General features: G+C 37.5%; 1 protein-coding gene across 1 annotated transcript; it reads left to right on the top strand.

The window, feature by feature from the left end:
* The first annotated feature begins 8,510 nt into the window (after positions 1–8,510).
* LOC111883473 (AP2-like ethylene-responsive transcription factor AIL6) lies at positions 8,511–12,724 on the top strand. Its single transcript, XM_023879798.3, has 9 exons — positions 8,511–8,856; positions 8,920–9,055; positions 9,461–10,115; positions 10,223–10,305; positions 11,160–11,168; positions 11,286–11,374; positions 11,499–11,572; positions 11,683–11,810; positions 11,904–12,724. Exons 2-9 carry the CDS (start codon positions 8,944–8,946, stop codon positions 12,332–12,334), a joined length of 1,581 nt encoding a protein of 526 aa, XP_023735566.1. The 5' UTR covers positions 8,511–8,856; positions 8,920–8,943; the 3' UTR covers positions 12,335–12,724.
* The last annotated feature ends 7,195 nt before the right edge of the window (positions 12,725–19,919 follow it).

The following is a 19,919-nucleotide window of genomic DNA, read 5'->3' as shown; positions in this document are numbered from 1 at the left end:
TTTTCGAAGTTTCGACTTAGCAGTATGCAGCCCGAAATACTCGATTTGAGATCGAGCGGTTTTTAGCCGAAACAATCTAAACGAGAATCGAAGATCTCGTTGTTGGTATCGAAGCGATGAAAAGTTAGGCGAGAACGGACGTCAAACGAAGAAGTTATGATTTTATAACGAAGTTTTCCTGTCTGGGCCTACTAAAAATAAATAATAAAAATAAAGTCAAAATTAGCCGACGAAGTCTAAATGAAAGTTGTAGAGCGTAGTCGCACCTACGCATGGATATAAAGAACGTCGAAAACGGAGTTCGTATGAAGAAGATATGAATTTCCGAAGTTTATTAAATAATTAATATTTAAATTTAATTATAAAACCCGGTATTATCCGAAGGGGGAGTCACCGGGTGTAACATCCCCTTCTGGCACGTATCACAATATTGTCCACTTTGGGCCACTCGGCACGAGGACTTCCCAGGGGGTCACCCATCCTGGTACTACTCCCGCCCTAGCACGCTTAACTGCAGAGTTCTTATGGGATCTGCTGCCCTCACGGCTTTAAAACACGTTGTTATAGGGAAGGTATCCACACCCCTTATAAGGAATGCTTAGTTCTCCTTCCCAGCCGATGTGGGATCAGATCTAACCCACTGTCACCCCCCATTATAGGGTTCGACGTCCCCGTCGAACACATCGACCCGTGCCCTGGCTTTGATACCATTTGTAACATCCTCCTCTGGCACGTATCACAATATTGTCCGCTTTGGGCCACTCGGCACGAGGACTTCCTAGGGGGTCACCCATCCTGGTACTACTTCCGCCCGAGCACGCTTAACTACAGAGTTCTTATGGGATCTGCTGCCCTCACGACTTTAAAACGCGTTGTTACAGGGAAGGTATCCACACCCCTTATAAGGAATGCTTAGTTCTCCTTCCCAGCCGATGTGGGATCATATCTAACCCACTTTACTGTGACATCCCCAATTTTACGGCTAGAAAAGACCGATTTGTTTATGCTTTGTTTTTGAAATCAGAGTAATCGTTTAAAGAAAACTGTTGCGGAATCTGTTCCCAAGAAAAAAATATGATAACCATTTATCCAAACATTTCTCAAAGAGATTGTATTTTCATTTAATAATAAAACATTGGGATGTCATGTTCGATACAGACCAAAAGCATAAACAATATAAAATAGACCTTACAATAGTTATTTAACTACTGATCCATAATCCAAAATCTATCGTCAAGTCCACCAACTTATACCTTGGTGCCATTACCTGTAATAAAAAGAAAACTGAGTGGGTCAGACTTGGGAGCCTGGTGAGCATATAGGGTTTTCAACCCATAATAATATAATTATTATATTAATCAGCAAACAATCAACCCAATTACCCATCCCCATTATCTTCTTAAGGTTTTACCCTAAGAACCAACTATCCTTCATTCATTCATTCCTAAGGATTTACCTAAGGAATTGGCACGAAGTCCATTGCTGCCAAAGTTTATTTATCAGGTACTAAATCCATAGTTATCAGACGCTAACTCCATAGTCGTCGGGGTTTACTCAAGCGGCGCTAACTCCATAGTCACTAAGGTTCACTTAACATGCACTAACTCCATAGTCGCCAAGACTTACTCAACAAGCGCTAACTCCATAGTCGCCAAGGTTTACTCAACGTGCGCTAACTCCATAGTCACCAAGGTTCATCAAATATGCACGAAGTCACATCGTCGCCAAGGTTTATACAATAGGCGCTAACTCCATAGTCACCAACTATCCCATCTACCCAAGTTCTACCCAACATTTTCGTAGATATAAATACTTACACAGTTTAAATCATTTAACACTTGTATAAAACATCAATCCCACGCCCATCTCAAATAGACAAATAATATATAAACACATAGCACGTATTTCATAGCAAATACTTCATATTTATGTGTTAGAAGAAAGTAACTACACACTCACACATATAAACAACAATATACTTAATACACTCAAACCATACTTGTATTATTATCGTGTTTATGAAAGGTAGTATACACTCACTTGATCAAAAGATGATCAGACAGCACTACGACTTGCAGAAGTAGTAATCCTCAGCAGATCTGGAAGATCTCCACAAAAATCGAGCTTCTCGCGGGCAGAGCTTCGGCTCGGGAATCGCACTTCTCGGGATCTTCGGGATCTCGGGACTTGCTTCGGGGCTCGAGGATATTACCGGGGCTTCGGCGTACTTCTGGCACGCAAAACGATGCAAAACAGGAGAGAGAAGAGAGAAAAAGGGCAAATGAGTCGGCTGCCCTCGCATCCTATTTATAGGAGGCTGGAGCCTCGGAGTACGCTGGGCGTACGACGTTACGCGGGGCGTACTGGTCCGAAAATCGTCATTGCTTACGTATCCGAAGTCACTTGAGTGCGAGGTGCGTCATGCTTCGCGGTACGCGGGGCGTACAGCAGTACGCTAGGCGTACTTCGGATGAGTCCGATGACTCCTCTTCGAATAATACCAAGATTTAGAATTAAATTTAAATTTTAAATATTTAATAAACGTCGGAAATTCATATCTTCTTCATACGAACTCCGTTTTCGACGTTCTTTATATCCACGCGTAGGTGAGACTACGCTCTACAACTTTCGTTTAGACTTCGTCGGCTAATTTTGACTTCATTTTTATTATTTATTTTTAGTAGGCCCGGACAGGAAAACTTCGTTATAAAATCATAACTTCTTCGTTTGACGTCCGTTCTCGCCTAACTTTTCATCGCTTCGATACCAACAACGAGATCTTCGATTCTTGTTTAGATTGTTTTGGCTAAAAACCGCTCGATCTCAAATCGAGTATTTCATGCTGCATACCGCTAAGCCGAAAATTCGATAAATCATAACTTCTTCATACGAAGTCAGATTTGGGCGTTCTATATATGTACGGAATCCTTGTAGCATATACTAAAACTTAGTTAAGATTATTCATTCTAAATAATCTTTTATCAAAAAGTCATTTTTGACGCTTATCGTCTCTAAATTGACTAGCCCTGATCTACGGGCGTTACAATTATCTCCCCCTTAGGATGATTACGTCCCGGAATCATCAACGAAATAGGATTCGTATACTGACTCCACAAGTTATCTCTCCATCCTAAGTAATAACCTTGATGCTCAATCCTGCATATGCTCTTCTTACTATGTTGGACTTTAAACTGTAACCTTCAAGTTACAAAATAAATCCTTATTGTGGACTCCGTCTTCTTCTTAGGATAAATACATTCATTTATCTATTGTAACTAACCGATGGGTCGTGTCCCGAGGACCTCTCATCGTAGTCGGACTCAATTTAATATGACCACTAGGGTCGGAATAACCATCATCCTACTAGTCATTACCGAAACAATGGTAATGACATGCTTGAATAAAACGGAAACAATTTCTAGCTTCTTGGTAACCTTGTGACTTTCCCTGATCCAAGTGTGAGTCCTGTGCTTCCGGTAGTATAGATCTCTACTACCATTCACACCTACTCATACTCGTCCCAAGCATTGTCTCGCAGTTAACCAAGTCACCATACATAAATCATATAATCATTCAACACATCAGATAACAAAACCAGGGTTTATATTAATTCTTGAAACTATTACACAAAAGTTCAAGTTCACCCGATACCATGCCTCTAACAGGCTATGCTTCCTGATACAGACTTTATATGTTAATATGAAGTCTTCATCTTTTAATCCTCCCATCCTTTTCTGCTTCGTTGAGGAACATGTGGAATGCCCTTGGCTGTGGAGGTGTGTTTTTCTTTGGGCAGTCTTTAGAAATATGCCCTTCTTCGTTACATCTATAGCACACCTTCTTGATGGGTGCGCACTTGTTGGCGTAGTGCCCTGTCTTCCCACATTAGTAGCAAGTCATCTCCTCGCTACATTTCCCGAAGTGTTTCTTCTTACACTTCTCACACCACTTAGCTTCATCTCTTCCCCCAGATTTCGAGAATTTGCTTTCTTTGTCGATTATTGAAGATCCTTCACGCTTCCTTTTCTCTCCAACTTCAGCTCTTTCCAGACCCTTTTCTTTTATTTGGGTCTCAACATTCTTGGCTGCCCAGATGGCGGCTTTCAGAGTGGTTGCTTGCTTGACTATCAGACCAAAGTCCGCTGGTAATCCATTGTCAAACTTGTTGACCTTGGAAAGTTCAGTTGGAATTAGGTATGGAATAAGCGAGGGTTCCGGGCTTATTTGCTCATTTCTCCTTGTTTTTGTGCTGAAGCTCTGCGTGTAAACCCCCGAAGCCATCCCGACACCCCGAATCTCATATCCAAGTTAAGAAGGAAGTTTTACGCTCCCGAGATCCCGAGAAGTGCGATTCCCGAGCCGAAGCTCTGCCCGCGAGAAGTTCGATTTTTGTGGAGATCTTCCAGATCTGCCGAAGAATACTACTTCTACAAGTCGTAGTGCTGTCCGGGCATCGTCTAATCAAGTGAGTGTATACTACCTTTCATAAACACGATAATAATACAAGTATGGTTTGAGTGTATTAAGTATATTGTTGTTTATATGTGTGAGTGTGTGGTCACTTTGTTCTAACACATAAATATTAAGTATTTGCTATGAAATACGTGCTATGTGTGTAATATAAAGATGTTTATATGTGCGAGTGTGTAATTACTTTCTTCTAACACATAAATATGAAGTATTTGCTATGAAATACGTGCTATGTGTTTATATATTATTTGTCTATTTGAGATGGACGTGGAATTGATGTTTTATACAAGTGTTAAATGATTTAAATTGTGTAAGTATTTATATCTACGAAAATGTTGGGTAGAACTTGGGTAGATGGGATAGTTGGTGACTATGGAGTTAGCGCCTATTGTATAAACCTTGGCGACGATGTGACTTCGTGCCTATTTGATGAACCTTGGCGACTATGGAGTTAGTGCACGTTGAGTAAACCTTGGCGACTATGGAGTTAGCACTTGTTGAGTAAGCCTTGGCGACTATGGAGTTAGCGCATGTTAAGTGAACCTTGGTGACTATGGAGTTAGCGCCGCTTGAGTAAACCTCGATGACTATGGAGTTAGCGTCTGATAACTATGGATTTAGTACCTGATAGATAAACTTTGGCAGCAATGGACTTCATGCCAATTCCTTAGGTAAATCCTTAGGAATGAATGAATGAAGGATAGTAGATTCTTAGGGTAAACCCTTGAGAAAATAAAGTAGATATGGGGATGGGTATTTGGGTTGATTGTTTGATAATTGAATATAATAAATGTATTATTGTGGGTTGAAAACCTTATATGCTCACCAGGTTCCCAAGCCTGACCCACTCAGTTTTCTTTGCATTACAGGTAATGACACAAGAGTATAAGTTGGTGGACTTGACGAGAGATTTTGGATTATAGATCAGTAGTTATAAATAACTGTTGTAAAGTCTATTTTATATTGTTTATGCTTTTGGTCTGTATCGGAACATGACATCCCGAGGTTTTATTATTTAATGAAAATACATTCTCTTTGAGAAATGTTTTGATAAATGGTTATCATATTTTATTTTGGGAACAAATTCCGCAACCGTTTTCTTTAAACGATCACTCTAATTTATAAAACAAAGCATAAACAAATTGGTCTTTTCTGGCCGTGAAATTAGGGATGTCACACGTAACATGATTGATGTTGACTTTTAACTTTTTGACTGTTGATCGTCGACTTTGATAAAGTTTGAATTTAGGTCAAATGGGGAATTTGAGCAGTAGATTGAGTTTTGATCCCTGTTTGATGCTTAGGTGACCTGTAAAGCCGATATTTGGAGCAGTGATCAATTATGCTGTTTTCTAGACTTTAAGGCGAGTTTTCATCGCTATACTCGTGTGTCGAAGGCACCAATGCTAGCCCACTTGGTTGTGTTATGTATCTTGATATATAGGATGTTACTACGTTGTACAACTGTAGTAATTTGTTATATTGGTAGATATGTATGATTACTTATACTTGCTAATTAATTTTTATCTGTGCATATGTTTACATATTGGTGGTTGGGTTGAGGCGGGAGGCCAACAAACCCTGGATGGTTGGGTTAAGGTGATACTGCTTTATGCGGTAGACCAACAAACCTAAGATGGTTGAGTTGAGGCTATAAGCCAACAAAATATGGATGGTTGGGTTGAGGCAATATACCAACAAAACCCTGGATGGTTAGGTTGAGGCCATGGGACAACAAACCCTATATGCATGTATTGTACTTGTTATTATTATGTGGAGTATTTTGGGGGAGCTCACTAAGCATTGGCTTATAGTTGTGGATTTTAATATTTTAGGTACTTTAGATGATCGGGAGAAGGCAAAGGCTTGATGGTACACATCATCCTATGGAGTTTTTATGATTTGAGAGATGTTTGATACTTTGATTTTATAACTATAGTTTGAAAACAGTGTTTTGTATAACATATGGTTTATGAAAATTGTTTCTGAAAAAGAAATTTTGTATTATGATTTCGGGGATGTTACATGAAGGGGGTTTATTGCGACCGATTTGCTTGGATTGCTGCCACGACATGATGGGTAGTCTGGTAACGACTGTTTTGGCATAGAGTTGCTACAACGTAGCCAATAGGTGACTACCTGGGTTGACTTTTGACCATTGACTTTTTACTAGGTTGACTTTTAGTCAACTTGAGAGTTTTGGGCTATCAATTGAGAATGTACATCTGATTGTTGTGTTGGTGATTCATAGCACCAATCTTGGTTTCGTGTGAGTTGTGTTGATAGTCTGCTAACCTGCAAGATGAGCTTTCTCACTATACTTTGCAATGCAGTATGTATCCTTGTGTGTAGGATGTTGTTATGTTATAGTGATATGTTAGTTGGTAGATTTATGTTACCTGTGTTGCTGGTTATTGTGTGATTATTATATGTTGACATGGTGTGGTTGGGTTGTGGCGGTCTTGCTTGGTGTTTTAGGCCAAGATACCTGAGCGATCCAGGTGTACTGTAAGCCTTGTGAGGTGGTCCAGTAAGACTGAAGGCCTAATGAGATCGCTCCAGGTGTATTGTACGCCTTGCGAGACCGTCTAGTCAGATTGTAGGCTCATGTGTGCATGCATTGTATGTGTGGGGTATTGTGGGGAACTCACTAAACTTTGGTTTACAATTGTGAATTTAAATGTTTCAGGTACTGCACAGGATCGGGGGAAGGCGAAGACGTAATTGTACACATCATCCAGTTGTTGTCATATTTTGGAGAGATACTCAGATTTCGATACGATTATAAAAATTATGCTTTTGAGTGATTGAGTTTGATGGAAATACATTTTTTACCCCTTTTAAAAATAAAAGAATATACTATGATTTTTGGGACGTTACACTGACACGAAAATAAACGAGTTTGAGTTGAGATTTCTGACCCGCCAACAGGCCAATCCACAAAACCGTTTATTTCATGGGTTGGGTTGGGTTCGGGGGTCAACCCGCCATCCCAACTACATATATTATATTAAAAAAAAATTAGTTATTAATTAATGGAATATACGACACAATTGCACTTTGCATGAATGTTTTCATTTTGATTGGATGTTTATGAGTTTATGTTTGAAACCTCTTTGTTTTCAAATGTGTTGCTTATTAAGTTATTATGTTAGATAGGTATTTGGTTATTGATGTCATCATAGTAAAAAATGATAAATATTAATTAATTTAGAGACATAATTAATATAAATTTAACATGTAAAAAGTTATCCGAAAACGACCCACTGACCCATATACTTAAACGAGTTATGTGGGTTGGGTTGGGTTGATGTTTCCAACCTGTCAACTTGTGATCCGCCAACCTGCCAACCTATATATTATATGGGTTTGATTGGGTCAATATATTCTGACCTGCCAACCCATCTACCCAAACCAAATCCAATTGTTATACCTATGGCTGTAAACGAACCGAACGTTCATCAAACTGTTCGTGAACCGTTCGGCGGAAAGTTCGTTTATGTTCGTTTATTTAATAAATGAACGAACATGAATACAAATTCTCGTTCATTTACTTAAACGAGCGAACATGAACAATGGTCTCGTTCATTTGATTATGTTCGTGAACGTTCGTTTATGTTGTTCATTTACGTTCGTTTATATAAGTTTATTTTATGTTCATATATATTATATGTTTATTTATGTTCATATATTTTCAATTATATTTGTTTATCTTTGTTAATTTAGCACGTTCACAAACATAAACACAAGAACATGAACAATTTAATTTGTTAAACGAACGAAAATGATCAAGAAAACTCGTTCGTATTCGTTTATTTATTCAGCTAACTTAAACGAACAAAAATGAACAAGCCTCGTTCATATTCGTCCGATTGGTTTACCACGTTATTTCCTTAACTCCAACCCAAAAACAAAAGGAGGTTAACCTACGCCATTTCCAAAAAAAAAATATTTAAAAAAATATACTTTCATAAGGACTTAAGTACCACGGAAACGGGTCGGATAAGTTTTTCTTTGATAAGATGCTATAAGGTAAAAGTTTTAAATTTTTTATTTAAGTAAAAGATAAAAATGGAGTAAATATAATATTAAATGAAACCGAAGAGACAATGTTTTGTTTTTTCCCTCTGGTTTTCCGCCGGTGTGGCAGATGAAACCGACTCTTTCATCCCATTATATACCTCCACCTCTCATCTCCTCTCTCCTTCTCTTTCTCTTTCTCTTTCTTTAACAATTAACATTCAAGAACAGTCAATACAACTACCCCTGCCTTTGCCGGTGCCGGAAAGCTAGCTTCTGCATGTGCTCTCTTCAACACTAATCTTCTCTCTTTTCCATTCTTCGCCTCCACCTTCATCATATTCTTAACACTTTAAACGTTCATTGGTAATGTTGGGTTTGGATTCTTCTTCTTCTTCTTCTTCTTCTAATCGTATAGTTGCAACTTAGGTCACTGAACACCACCACAAATCAATGGCTCCCGATAATAACTGGCTCTCGTTTTCACTCTCTCCAATGGAGATGTTCACTTCTTCTACCTCTCAGCCTCAGCAGTATTACTTCAACGATAATTTCTATGCAAATGGTATATTTTCTTGTTTACTTTTCTTGAGAATTTAGTACAGAATAATCGAGGTGCAGTTATGCTTGGCTTTTGTGCTAGATTTTGGATCAATGAGATTTCAAGCTGTTTTTTTTTTCTAAAACAAATTTGGATTTTTATTTAAAGATAAACAGTACCCAAGATTTCGGTTTTAATGTCGGAAAAAGAACGTAAGTGGTTGAGAAAAATACGATTTGTTTGTGCAAGTTTGTCGAAATAAATAGCTGATGATGTAACTTTCAAGACAAAATACAAATTATTACTTGATTTTCTGGGGATATATGTACTTATTTATATGTATATATATCTTTGGATTCTCTTGGTTGATTTGCATGTCTTGAACTGAGTTTGGTTGTGGTAGTGAGTTACTAATTTCCGGTGGTGCAGGTTGGACTAACGGCGGTGGAAAGACTTCACCGATGTACACCGGCGACAACGGCAATAGTCACGGGGATGTCAAAGACGGTGGCGGCGATTCACCGCTTTTCCGAAGCTTCATGGAGTCCCATATCAACCAGCAACAAGCTCCAAAGCTCGAAGACTTCCTAGGCGGCGACACCACCCTTACACCCACCACCACCACCACCACCACCACCGCCGCCAACACCCACTCTATGCAGTCTTTTCGTTACACCGACGTATCTCAGACGGAAACACAAGACTCGTCATCGTTAACCCATATGTACGACGGAAGCAGCTCCGTCTACTTCTCCGACCAACAAGATCTAAACGGTCTCGCGTGCACCACCACCGGGTTCCAGACATTCTCGACGAACTCGGGGTCGGAAGTGGACGACTCAGGCACCCATCTGACCGAGTTTGCCGGGCAGTCGATGGAATCCGCCGGCGGCAACGAGTTAGCTTATGTACAGTGTCCGATGAATGCTTTGTCGCTAGGTATCACCACCCAACATGTCGCCCAGGGTTCCTCCGATCAGAAGCAGGCAATCGTAGCGGTTGATTCAGGTGATCAGAATAATGTTAGTAAGAAGATCGGTGATACTTTTGGACAAAGAACTTCGATCTACAGAGGTGTTACTAGGTATGCAAAGGTGTTTGATTTTTGGTAAAAGAAGAAGGATTATGTGTACGTTATGCATTAAAGATTGTACAGTAAACTGAACACTAGAGACATATTGATGTGTGCAGACATAGGTGGACTGGTAGATACGAAGCGCATCTTTGGGATAATAGCTGTAGAAGAGAGGGTCAAGCAAGGAAAGGACGACAAGGTAATTTTCTTTTGAATCAAAACAAGAACAAAGTGTTATGAGTTTATTATGATCATGGATTAAAACTTGTACATTGTGTTTGAATTTTTGAAAAAAGATTTGAGTTTGAAGATAGATTATGAATTTATGATCATGGGTTGGATTTCAAATCTATCAAAAGTTTGTTGATGTTGTTGTTGTTGTTTATGATGATGATTGATTGATGTTTGTAAATTGTACCATTTTGTGTACTTTCTTCTAGTTTCTTTTATTTCTGTATTTATGCTAACACCAGTTGGATTTTCTTTTCCCTTAAAATGGCACAAGTTTGTCCATTGGATATTACAGATTACCCCCCTCATCTTTCTTTCTCTCTCCATATCTATCTATCCATCAATTTCACATACCTACACTAACTAGTCTGAATCCTACTTAGTGTGTCTGCTGTTCTCTGTGCTTTTGTACATACATGCCTTTGCTTTTCACTTTTGCTTTTCCTTTCCTCTTTTACCCCTGCTTTGACCAAGTCAAACACTCTCATACTCATTCATTCTCATGGAAACCTTTGATTTTCAATATGTAGTCACAAATGTCCATTTTCAGTGAGCTTTGGAACCCACCCCATTTGTTCCCGTGACCTTTTGGACATTTTTAGGGACTTGAAACGACTATTCTTATCTAGTAAAATATATTCCTACCCGTGCAAAAATGTATATACCAAAAGTGCTTGCAATCTTTACCTTTTACTTTTATCTCAAACTACTTTTATCCTCGTTTCATTTCATGGACCATTATTATTATTATTATTGTAAGCTAATGTTTTTTGGATTCTTTTGCATGTGTGGTCACTCTACTTTCGGTTTTCTCATCTGCAGTGTACTTAGGTGAGTAAATTTTCTTCTTTTTTTCATTTCGTGTATTCATTCATATCAATTTTCTTTTAACTTCGCATTATTATTATAATTAAGTAACTAACTAACCATGTTTTAATGCATATTCAGGTGGTTATGACAAAGAAGACAAAGCAGCAAGAGCTTACGATTTGGCTGCTCTCAAGTACTGGGGTCCCACCGCTACTACAAACTTTCCCGTAATTATCCTACACACCTATTCATTAAATCTTTACTTTTAAGTTATAATATATATATATAAAAAAAAAGTAAACAATCAAAAGTGATACGTTTTTAATTTGGTTTTAATCTTTTGCTTTTTAGGTTGCAAAATACGCACAAGAATTGGAAGACATGAAACATGCGACTAAACAAGAGTTCATCGCTTCCCTAAGAAGGTTCAACATCTATATTTATTCTTCTCACTAATTTTCTACCTCATAACTTTTCATCAAACAAGTTTAAAAAGTTTATATCTTTATGACACGTTTCTTTTTAATTCTAACAGGAAAAGTAGTGGATTCTCAAGGGGAGCATCGATCTATAGAGGGGTTACAAGGCATCACCAACAAGGTCGTTGGCAAGCAAGAATAGGGCGTGTTGCTGGAAACAAAGATCTTTATCTAGGAACTTTTGGTAATCTATAAAAAACAAAATGATCCTCAAATTAATATTATCATTTGTATCTTATATTATCTTTATGATGACAATATAATCATGATCTTGTAGCTACTGAGGAAGAAGCAGCTGAGGCATATGACATAGCAGCGATCAAATTCAGAGGAATGAATGCAGTGACGAACTTTGAGATGAATAGGTATGACGTGGAAGCAATTTCCAGTAGCTCTCTTCCAGTTGGTGGAGCTGCAAAGCGTCTGAAAGTGACTTCCGAGGCGGAGCAGAAACCTTCTCTGATCAACAACCACCACCAACTGCCGCCTTACGGTGGCGGCAACAATGGAAACAGTATCAACTTTTCCGGTGCACCACCTGTTTATGCTTTGCCATATGATCCAAACTCGATTACACCAATGTACCATCATCAAAGTTTGTTCCACCATCTTCACTCTGGGAATGGTGGTGCTCCTGAAACTTCAGGTCCGATGGCATTGCTGCCACCTTCAGCTGAGTTCTTCATATGGCCTAACCAGTCGTATTAACATGGATTAAAGGAGACGAAATAGATTATATAGCACTATAAGGTTGCTCTTATGTTGTGGGGTAGTTTCTTTTTCGGTGTTTCAAATGCTGACCTTAATCTGCTGACTGATATTAGTTTTTAGTGGTTTTAGTATTAGTAATTTAGTATGATGATAGGGAGATAACAGTTCAGTTCTTTTTTTCGTTTTGTGTTTGGGGGATAAGTTATATACAGGTCTCAAGAAAAGAACCGGAGATTAATGGTTTGGGTGAACCCATCTTTTTGGTGCAGAAATGTTATGCGTGTCTTCTTGAAACATGTTAGCGTTAATTAAATTAACTGTTGAACGATCATTGCTTCTCGAGTAAGAAGTATGCAAATGAATGGTTTGTACTTTGTATCGATAGAACTTAAATTAGGAATGCTACTTGAAAACGGAGATGAAAATCTTCCTGTGCAATTGGAAAATTCGTTCTTGAATATTTTGGACATTTTTGGACTCGGACTTATAATTGAATAGAGGTTGTGCAATACAGCAATTCAGTATTTTGGGATGGTAATGGAATCAAATCGTTACAAGTGAATAACAAAAATTGGGACGTGCAACTAAGTCTTAACATGGAAATCTTTTTGGAACATTATTTAATTAAATTATAGAATAGTTTAACTATTTTTTTTTGTACAATTGTACTACTTTTATTTCTGTAATGTATTAAAAAGTTCAGTCTTTTGGGATAATTGTTATAATTAGATGGTGTTTGTCAAAAGAAAAAAAATTATTAACTTATAAACTTATAAGTGTTTATAAGTGTGAGATAACATATTCAAGGTTTTCCATCGAAATAAATTATTTTTTATTCAAACATCTTAGCTTATAGTATAAATTATTTTTTATTCAAACATCTTAGCTTATAGTGATATGAAATCGTTAAGAAGTTAATAAGATCCTTAAATAAGCTTAGCCAAACACCTTAAAAAGAGGTTGATTGATTCAATTTTTTGAGATAGTTATGGAATCGAAATGAAAACATGGTCTTAACATGGAACTCTTTTTGGATCATATCGAATGAAACTCTAAATTAGTTATAAGTTAGTTATAAGTACATCCACAATATAAATGAAGATTGCAAATGATTTGCAACCTAGCTAGTAGTGATGCATCCGGGTTTGATAACCCACATGGGGTGAAGGTTGTGTGTTCGAATCGGTCCAACTACATAATTCCTTCATCCAACTCCTTGTGTTATGATGTTCTCCCTAGGACCCCTATGCGTTTGAGTCCCCCTCTGTGATCTCAAACTCGGGACGTCTTCCCGAATATGGAGGCCTGGCTTCCGTTAATACAACCGCCAGTTCCAAAAAATGTAAATGAAGATTATTTTAAGTTTTACAATTTTATAATTTTTTTCTCTTAAGAAATGTTTTATTTTTATCACTGAAGAGTTCAATAATCATTAAACGCCTACATTAAATGTTAACTAACATTCCAATGTCATGTGTTTAATCATTAGTTTATTATATAAAAAAAAGGAATACAAGACAATACTCACGACGGACACATTATTATCCAAAGTATATTAGAGAATAAGCGTAAATTCTCGCGAGTAGGAAGAAGAATGCATCGTAGATAGTCAAGCTCAAGACTCTGAAACATTTAAGTCAAAGTTCAAGAATACATCTCATTGGGCTGGTCGGAGTGGCTCGAGAAGACAAAAAATGAGTTGGTGGTACCCGCGGTACCGTCAGGGGGAGTGCACCAAGCAAAAAACGGGGCCCATGATGGCTCTTTGGTTGGGTATGCAACCCATGAAGAATCTCGATGAATTCGTATTTTCATATAAAAATAATAATCACAATGAACATAAGGTGTAAGATGTGCATTTAACCATAATATTTGGTTTTTCATTACAATTAACTTTTTAATTTTAATTTTGAAACTAACCATGAATTATTATGAAGGAAATCTATAATATGTATGTGATGAAAATCAGATCAAATAGACATGTAAGAAAATCGAGAAATAATATTGAGAATTATATGTCAATTAGTTGCGAATAATAAATCGAGTTATTATTAATATTTACCAAGTTTTGTCCAAAAAACAGATTTATCCTTCGGGATCAGATCTGATTATAAAAAATGTAGAAGAAAGAATGTCCCCTTATCTGACAAAGTTAAAGACGAAACAACAAAAGTAAAACCAACCTCGTAGTTGTTGTAAGTTTCAACGTAAACACCCAAGATTTGATGTAGTGTATCATACTTTCTAACAGTTATGGAAGAAGAGATAAATGCAAAATGAATACTCAGAAATAGAAGAAACTCGGTTATGCAGTTTACAAGGCATATCTAGAGAATAAAGTTATAAACCCATACAAATTTATTATTCCCAACCAATGTGGGATGTTGCAAAGACAAGCATGAACCTTAAATGTTTGGCATCGCCATAGAGAGATATAGTAAGAAAATAGGATTAGGGTCAATTTTGAGAATGGACATAGAGAGTACCATCAGCCTTCTTCATATTTGTTCCTTGCCTAATATCAGATCCAACTTGAAATACATAAGTTTTGTTCATTTGGACAAATGCATTGTACGAATCAAAATAGTCATTCATTTTTGGTTTTATATCTTTATTAGTTTTGGGTGTCCTGTAGACCTTGCGATGGGGCGGGTTTGGAGTGAATCGTCCTAGATCAAAATCATTTTAACAAATTTTAAAATCCAATCCAAACTCACTCTATAACCTGCAAGGTTTTGATTAATCAAACTCATACCCTTATTCACCGAATCAACAAATATTCAAACTCGTCCCTTAACCCGTAGGTTTTTTGAATAATCAAACACATTTTACTTAATTCTTAAAATAACATTTATTAAATAAAACAAATGTTGATTTAGAAAATGCATTACGAGGACATTCCATTGGAATTGAAATCATTATTGTAGTAACTTACGATTGGTTTTTGACCGTCGATTGCACTAATGGAGAATAACAATTGCAAACTTTTATCTAGTTGATAAATGACATTATTGATTTATAAATGAAATTGATGATTGCTTGATGAAATATAAATGAAATGACATCATGATTCTTGATAAAAGACTGGAAGTCTAGAAGTCAAATCCTCGAGTCCCATGTAAAAACGGTTTGGTCATTGGCCTTTCCCCTTTGGACTTTCGATTGGAATTAAAAGTAAACTTTAGGCAGTATACAATATAAATGTATAATTCTAAAATTTATATGGGGTAGGTTATAAAAGAGCGAATTAGGGATGATCCATACCCGACCCTTTTAATAAAAGGGTTAGCGGGTACGGGTTGTTAACGGGTAAACAGATCAAAAACTATGCTTTAAACTCATATAATTCTTAAAGGTTTGGACCGGATCAGGGTTAAAACCCGCTCAATTGCTAGGCCTAGTGTCCAGTAAAGTGTGCCACCATGAGACACTTAATCATAATGAAAAATAGATTCATGTGTATCTACTAAACCTGTAACATATGAATGCATAACCACATTACCCACACCTTAAGAGGGCCTCATCTGTGGTCTACTGAAATGCTCTGCTCTTCACCGCAGGAGTCTCCGTCTTGCCCTGGCGGCTATGTGTAATCCTCAAAGTGGCGGTTGTAGGCGCCACCACTGCTCCTCCAGACAATCGAACTTTTTATGGCCAGTCTGGTTGTAGTGAAAACAAATCAAGGCCCTCTTAGGGAATTCCTTCCTTATGTGGCATGTCTGACCATAACCGAAACATCCTGATCCTACAGATCGACACGGTCCACCGTGCGGCTTTCCGCACTTGGCGCATCGGCCCTGACCCGACTAGCCTTTGTTGTGAACATCGGATGTCTTAGGCTTTTTAGCCTGACCCACTGCCGTCTGAACCTACTCCAGCTTCTGCTTCGTCTGGAGCTCTAACTCGATTTCCCGCTCACAGGCCTTCTTAATCATGTCATTCAGGGTCTTGCACCCTGAGAAGCTCACAAACTCCTGGGTATCATCCCTCAACATAGCATGATATCTCATCTTCCTCATCTCCGCATCCGCAACGTACTGTGAAACCAACAGTGCCATCTCCCTAAACGTGGCGGTAATCTCCGCTACAGTCTCTGTGGTCTAGTGAAGGTCCTGGAAGTCCCTGACCAGCTGCTGCACCTCAATGGCCGGTGCAAACTCCTGATCAAACCTCTGCACAAAATCCTCCCATGTCATCACAGTCACACTCGCCGTCCCTACCTCGCGGGTAGCCTCATCCCACCAGTCATGCGCTCGGTCCCTCAACATGCAGGACGCAAATCCCACCTTTGCCGCATCGGGGCAAAAGTTCGTGCATTGAGCATCCTCTATGTCAACGATTCAACAGCGACTAGCGATGAGGTCCTTAACCCTAAAGAACTCGGGGGCACCGCACACCTTGAACTCCCGGAATGAAGGAGTTCGGGTCCCAATCTGTTCCGCAACGATATTGGTTCGGAAAAGACCTGAGTTGCTCCTCCATAATCTCCATGATCCCCTGTTTGACGGTAACGAAAATCATAAGGGTATCATCAAGAATGCTGCAAGTAACCTCGACTGCGATAAGCTCGCGCAGCCTCTCATCAATAAGTTCCGCACCAGAACCTGAACTCTATCCCGAGCCTCATCATGAACCTGATCCTCCTCGTGTAGCTATCACCATCCTCAAATTGAAAATACAACATAGAAAGCAATCGATAAGGAAGTTCGAAGGGATTCCTCCCCATCGGACTCCTTAGAGATTCCAGGTCTGTCCTTATCTCGGGTACAGGTCCTGTGCTTTCAGTAGTACGGGCTCAATACTACCTTCCACACCTACCTGTACCTTCCCAAGGCCATCCCTGATACCTCTAATTCACCCAACCACAGATAAAATATGACCCACCCACAAACACAACACATACACATATCCTAGACTCTTCTAGGATTTCTCAATCCTCACAGAACTAGAAACCTCAATCAACACCGTCAGTTTCCTTATGCATGCAAGTTATACATAAATAGAATCACATAGACTGTCAAATAAAGTTTTTACCCTAAGACCACAACCAAACAAGGAACAGGAAATAAGGCAGAATCCATCATTCTAGGGCTATGCAATCCTAAACATATACAACTTTGAAAGCATACACTTAGCAAATAACTGAGTCAATATCAATTCCAAGAAATATATTCATAGCATTGCATTCTCCTAGGCTACAAGGCATCACGAAAATCAAGCAATTTTATCACATAACTTTTAAAGGTATCCTTTGCCCTACTCTAGCACGTAATTCACATATTAACATACTAGTTACAATTTAAAAGCATGGTTTAACTTTGGGAAACACTTACTTGAGCTCGACCGATCGCACGCATTGCAGTCTCCCTTGTTATTTAAGAAAACCTTTTTCAGAATTCATAACTGGAAATAACTCAAAAGTGGTTTCTTAGATTCATGATATTTTTATCCAATTAACATATAAATTACTCAGGAATAAAAAGAGTTCTATCCTCGAAACATGGTAATGTCCTACAGATTCCTGAAATTGAACGACTTTGGCTCTATGGTTTATCTTTTTTCAAGAAAATGAATGAAATCAACCACTTGTTGATGAAATGCAACACACGTAGAGAGAGAAAAAATAGTTGATGATACCCGAATCAAGAAACCTTAAATTTTAGAGCCGAATTGATCAATAAAACCCACACGTCAAGCAAAAAATTAGAAAAAGAAATAGAATAAATAGAAATATTGATGAACCTTGAGAGTTTTATGATGCAACAATAACCCAATAGCATTTCTATGTAGATGAGGGTCATCACTGGAAGCATGGGGTAGAGAGAGCACAACCCAATTTTTAGAGATGGTGTAGTAATCCACTTGTGTACCGTCATGGAACCCAAAAATGAGACAAATAGATTTAATGGAAATTAGGGATGGAAGGAATGTAAATCGACTTACTGTGAAAGACATCGACGTCTTTCCCTCTTGGGTTGCGATGCCACAATCGTTGTCGAAGGGGACCAACTCTAGCACCGCTTCTCCCTCACACAACTTCTACTTTGCTTCTCTCGTTCCTTTTAGACTTCCCAGTTCTCGACTTCAATTTCACGAGCACATGCAATGGTTTGTGACCGACTATTCAGCTGATAGATAAAGGGGAGAAATTTAGGGTTAGAAAAGGTCAATTATATTTTCATAAATAACTACCTAATATAAAGGGATTTAATTTGGGAGAAATATCAAATTAACTAAATTACAAATATTAACTAAATAAATGATTACATAATTACCTTTTTAAAATGATTGGTCTACATTGATTCCTACTTCCACATAATAGATACTTAGAACACATGAACCTCTCTCTCTCTCTCTCTCTATATATATATATATATATATATATATATATATATATATATATATATATATATAAGAAAAAAATTGAAATTTTGAGGGTGAGGCTGGGCCTGCACTGGCTCATAGGTGGCTCCGCCCATGCTCACAACCAGGGGATAAAATATAACAACATAAAGGTCTATAATTAAAACAAAATAATTTTTAATTTGTTTCCCCCTCGCTCTGGATGTTCCTTGAGCTGAAACCGACCCGAAACCCGAATTGGATGAAAAGTTGGAACCGAAACCCAGACCATGTCATGCTCTCATTGCATTTTACACATGTCATTTTTTAAGATTTTTTTTCCACTTGTCATTTTATGGGTTTTCACATTTTATATACTAGGTGTGAGACCCATATATTACATGAGTTTATTTAAAAGAAAAATTAAATATAAAACTCCAAACATTTGAAAAGTTTGAATTTATAAGAAAAGTAGAAAAAATATTGAATTATTTAAATTATAATGTTTTTTTTCTCTTTTAAATTTAAACAATAATTTAGATAAATTAAAAAAACTAATAAGGCTTTAATTTAATAATTTTGAAATTAGAAGGAAAATCCATTAATAAATATGATATGAATTTATTATTACATTAAATAATATGTAAAATTTAATAAAATGAAAAAACTATAAAATGATATGCGAAAAAAATAAAATGAAAATAATAAGAAAAAGTTGTTAGGAGCAAGATTCTAAATCATATTCAGGATCATTAATACTTTTGAAGCTTCAGGATTCTTAAGCATATCTCAGGATCCGAGATCCTAATTATTAACATTAATACTTCCTATTATTTTTAACAACTATATTCTTTTTTTTTCTCACATGTGCAGAATTAGTCAACATAAGACCCATTCTCCATGAAGAATCGTTTCAACTAGGGCTAAAGACCCAGGAGTACCAAATCAAACAACGTGCATATATTCATTCCAGAGGATACCGAAAATATAAGACTTCTTGTTGTTTAGTTTAGACTATAAATGACACTTGTAAAACACACACTAGACACACATGAAGCTCTACTATCACTCTTGTATTCGTATTATCACCATCTTCTATGTAATCAAAGATTTATATCAATAAAAACAACATGGCAGATGATCATAATCACCGCCCAATATATTATGCCAGAGATCGTATAAAGGATCAAGAACTTTCTTTGTAACTCATTTGTCTCACGTTGATCATTATTCGACACAT

Source organism: Lactuca sativa, chromosome 2, assembly GCF_002870075.4.
Source record: "Lactuca sativa cultivar Salinas chromosome 2, Lsat_Salinas_v11, whole genome shotgun sequence".
Classification (NCBI taxonomy): domain Eukaryota; kingdom Viridiplantae; phylum Streptophyta; class Magnoliopsida; order Asterales; family Asteraceae; genus Lactuca; species Lactuca sativa.
The sequence above is the reverse complement of the archived record's forward strand: the minus strand, read 5'-3'. Positions and strand labels throughout refer to the sequence as shown.

Excerpts from the sequence above, each read along its gene's own strand:
- LOC111883473 (XM_023879798.3), top strand. The coding sequence starts at position 8,944 with ATGGCTCCCGATAATAACTGGCTCTCGTTTTCACTCTCTCCAATGGAG. Across the intron at positions 11,375-11,498 it reads CCGCTACTACAAACTTTCCC|GTTGCAAAATACGCACAAGA; the intron begins GTAATTATCCTA and ends TTTGCTTTTTAG. Across the intron at positions 11,811-11,903 it reads TCTTTATCTAGGAACTTTTG|CTACTGAGGAAGAAGCAGCT; the intron begins GTAATCTATAAA and ends ATGATCTTGTAG.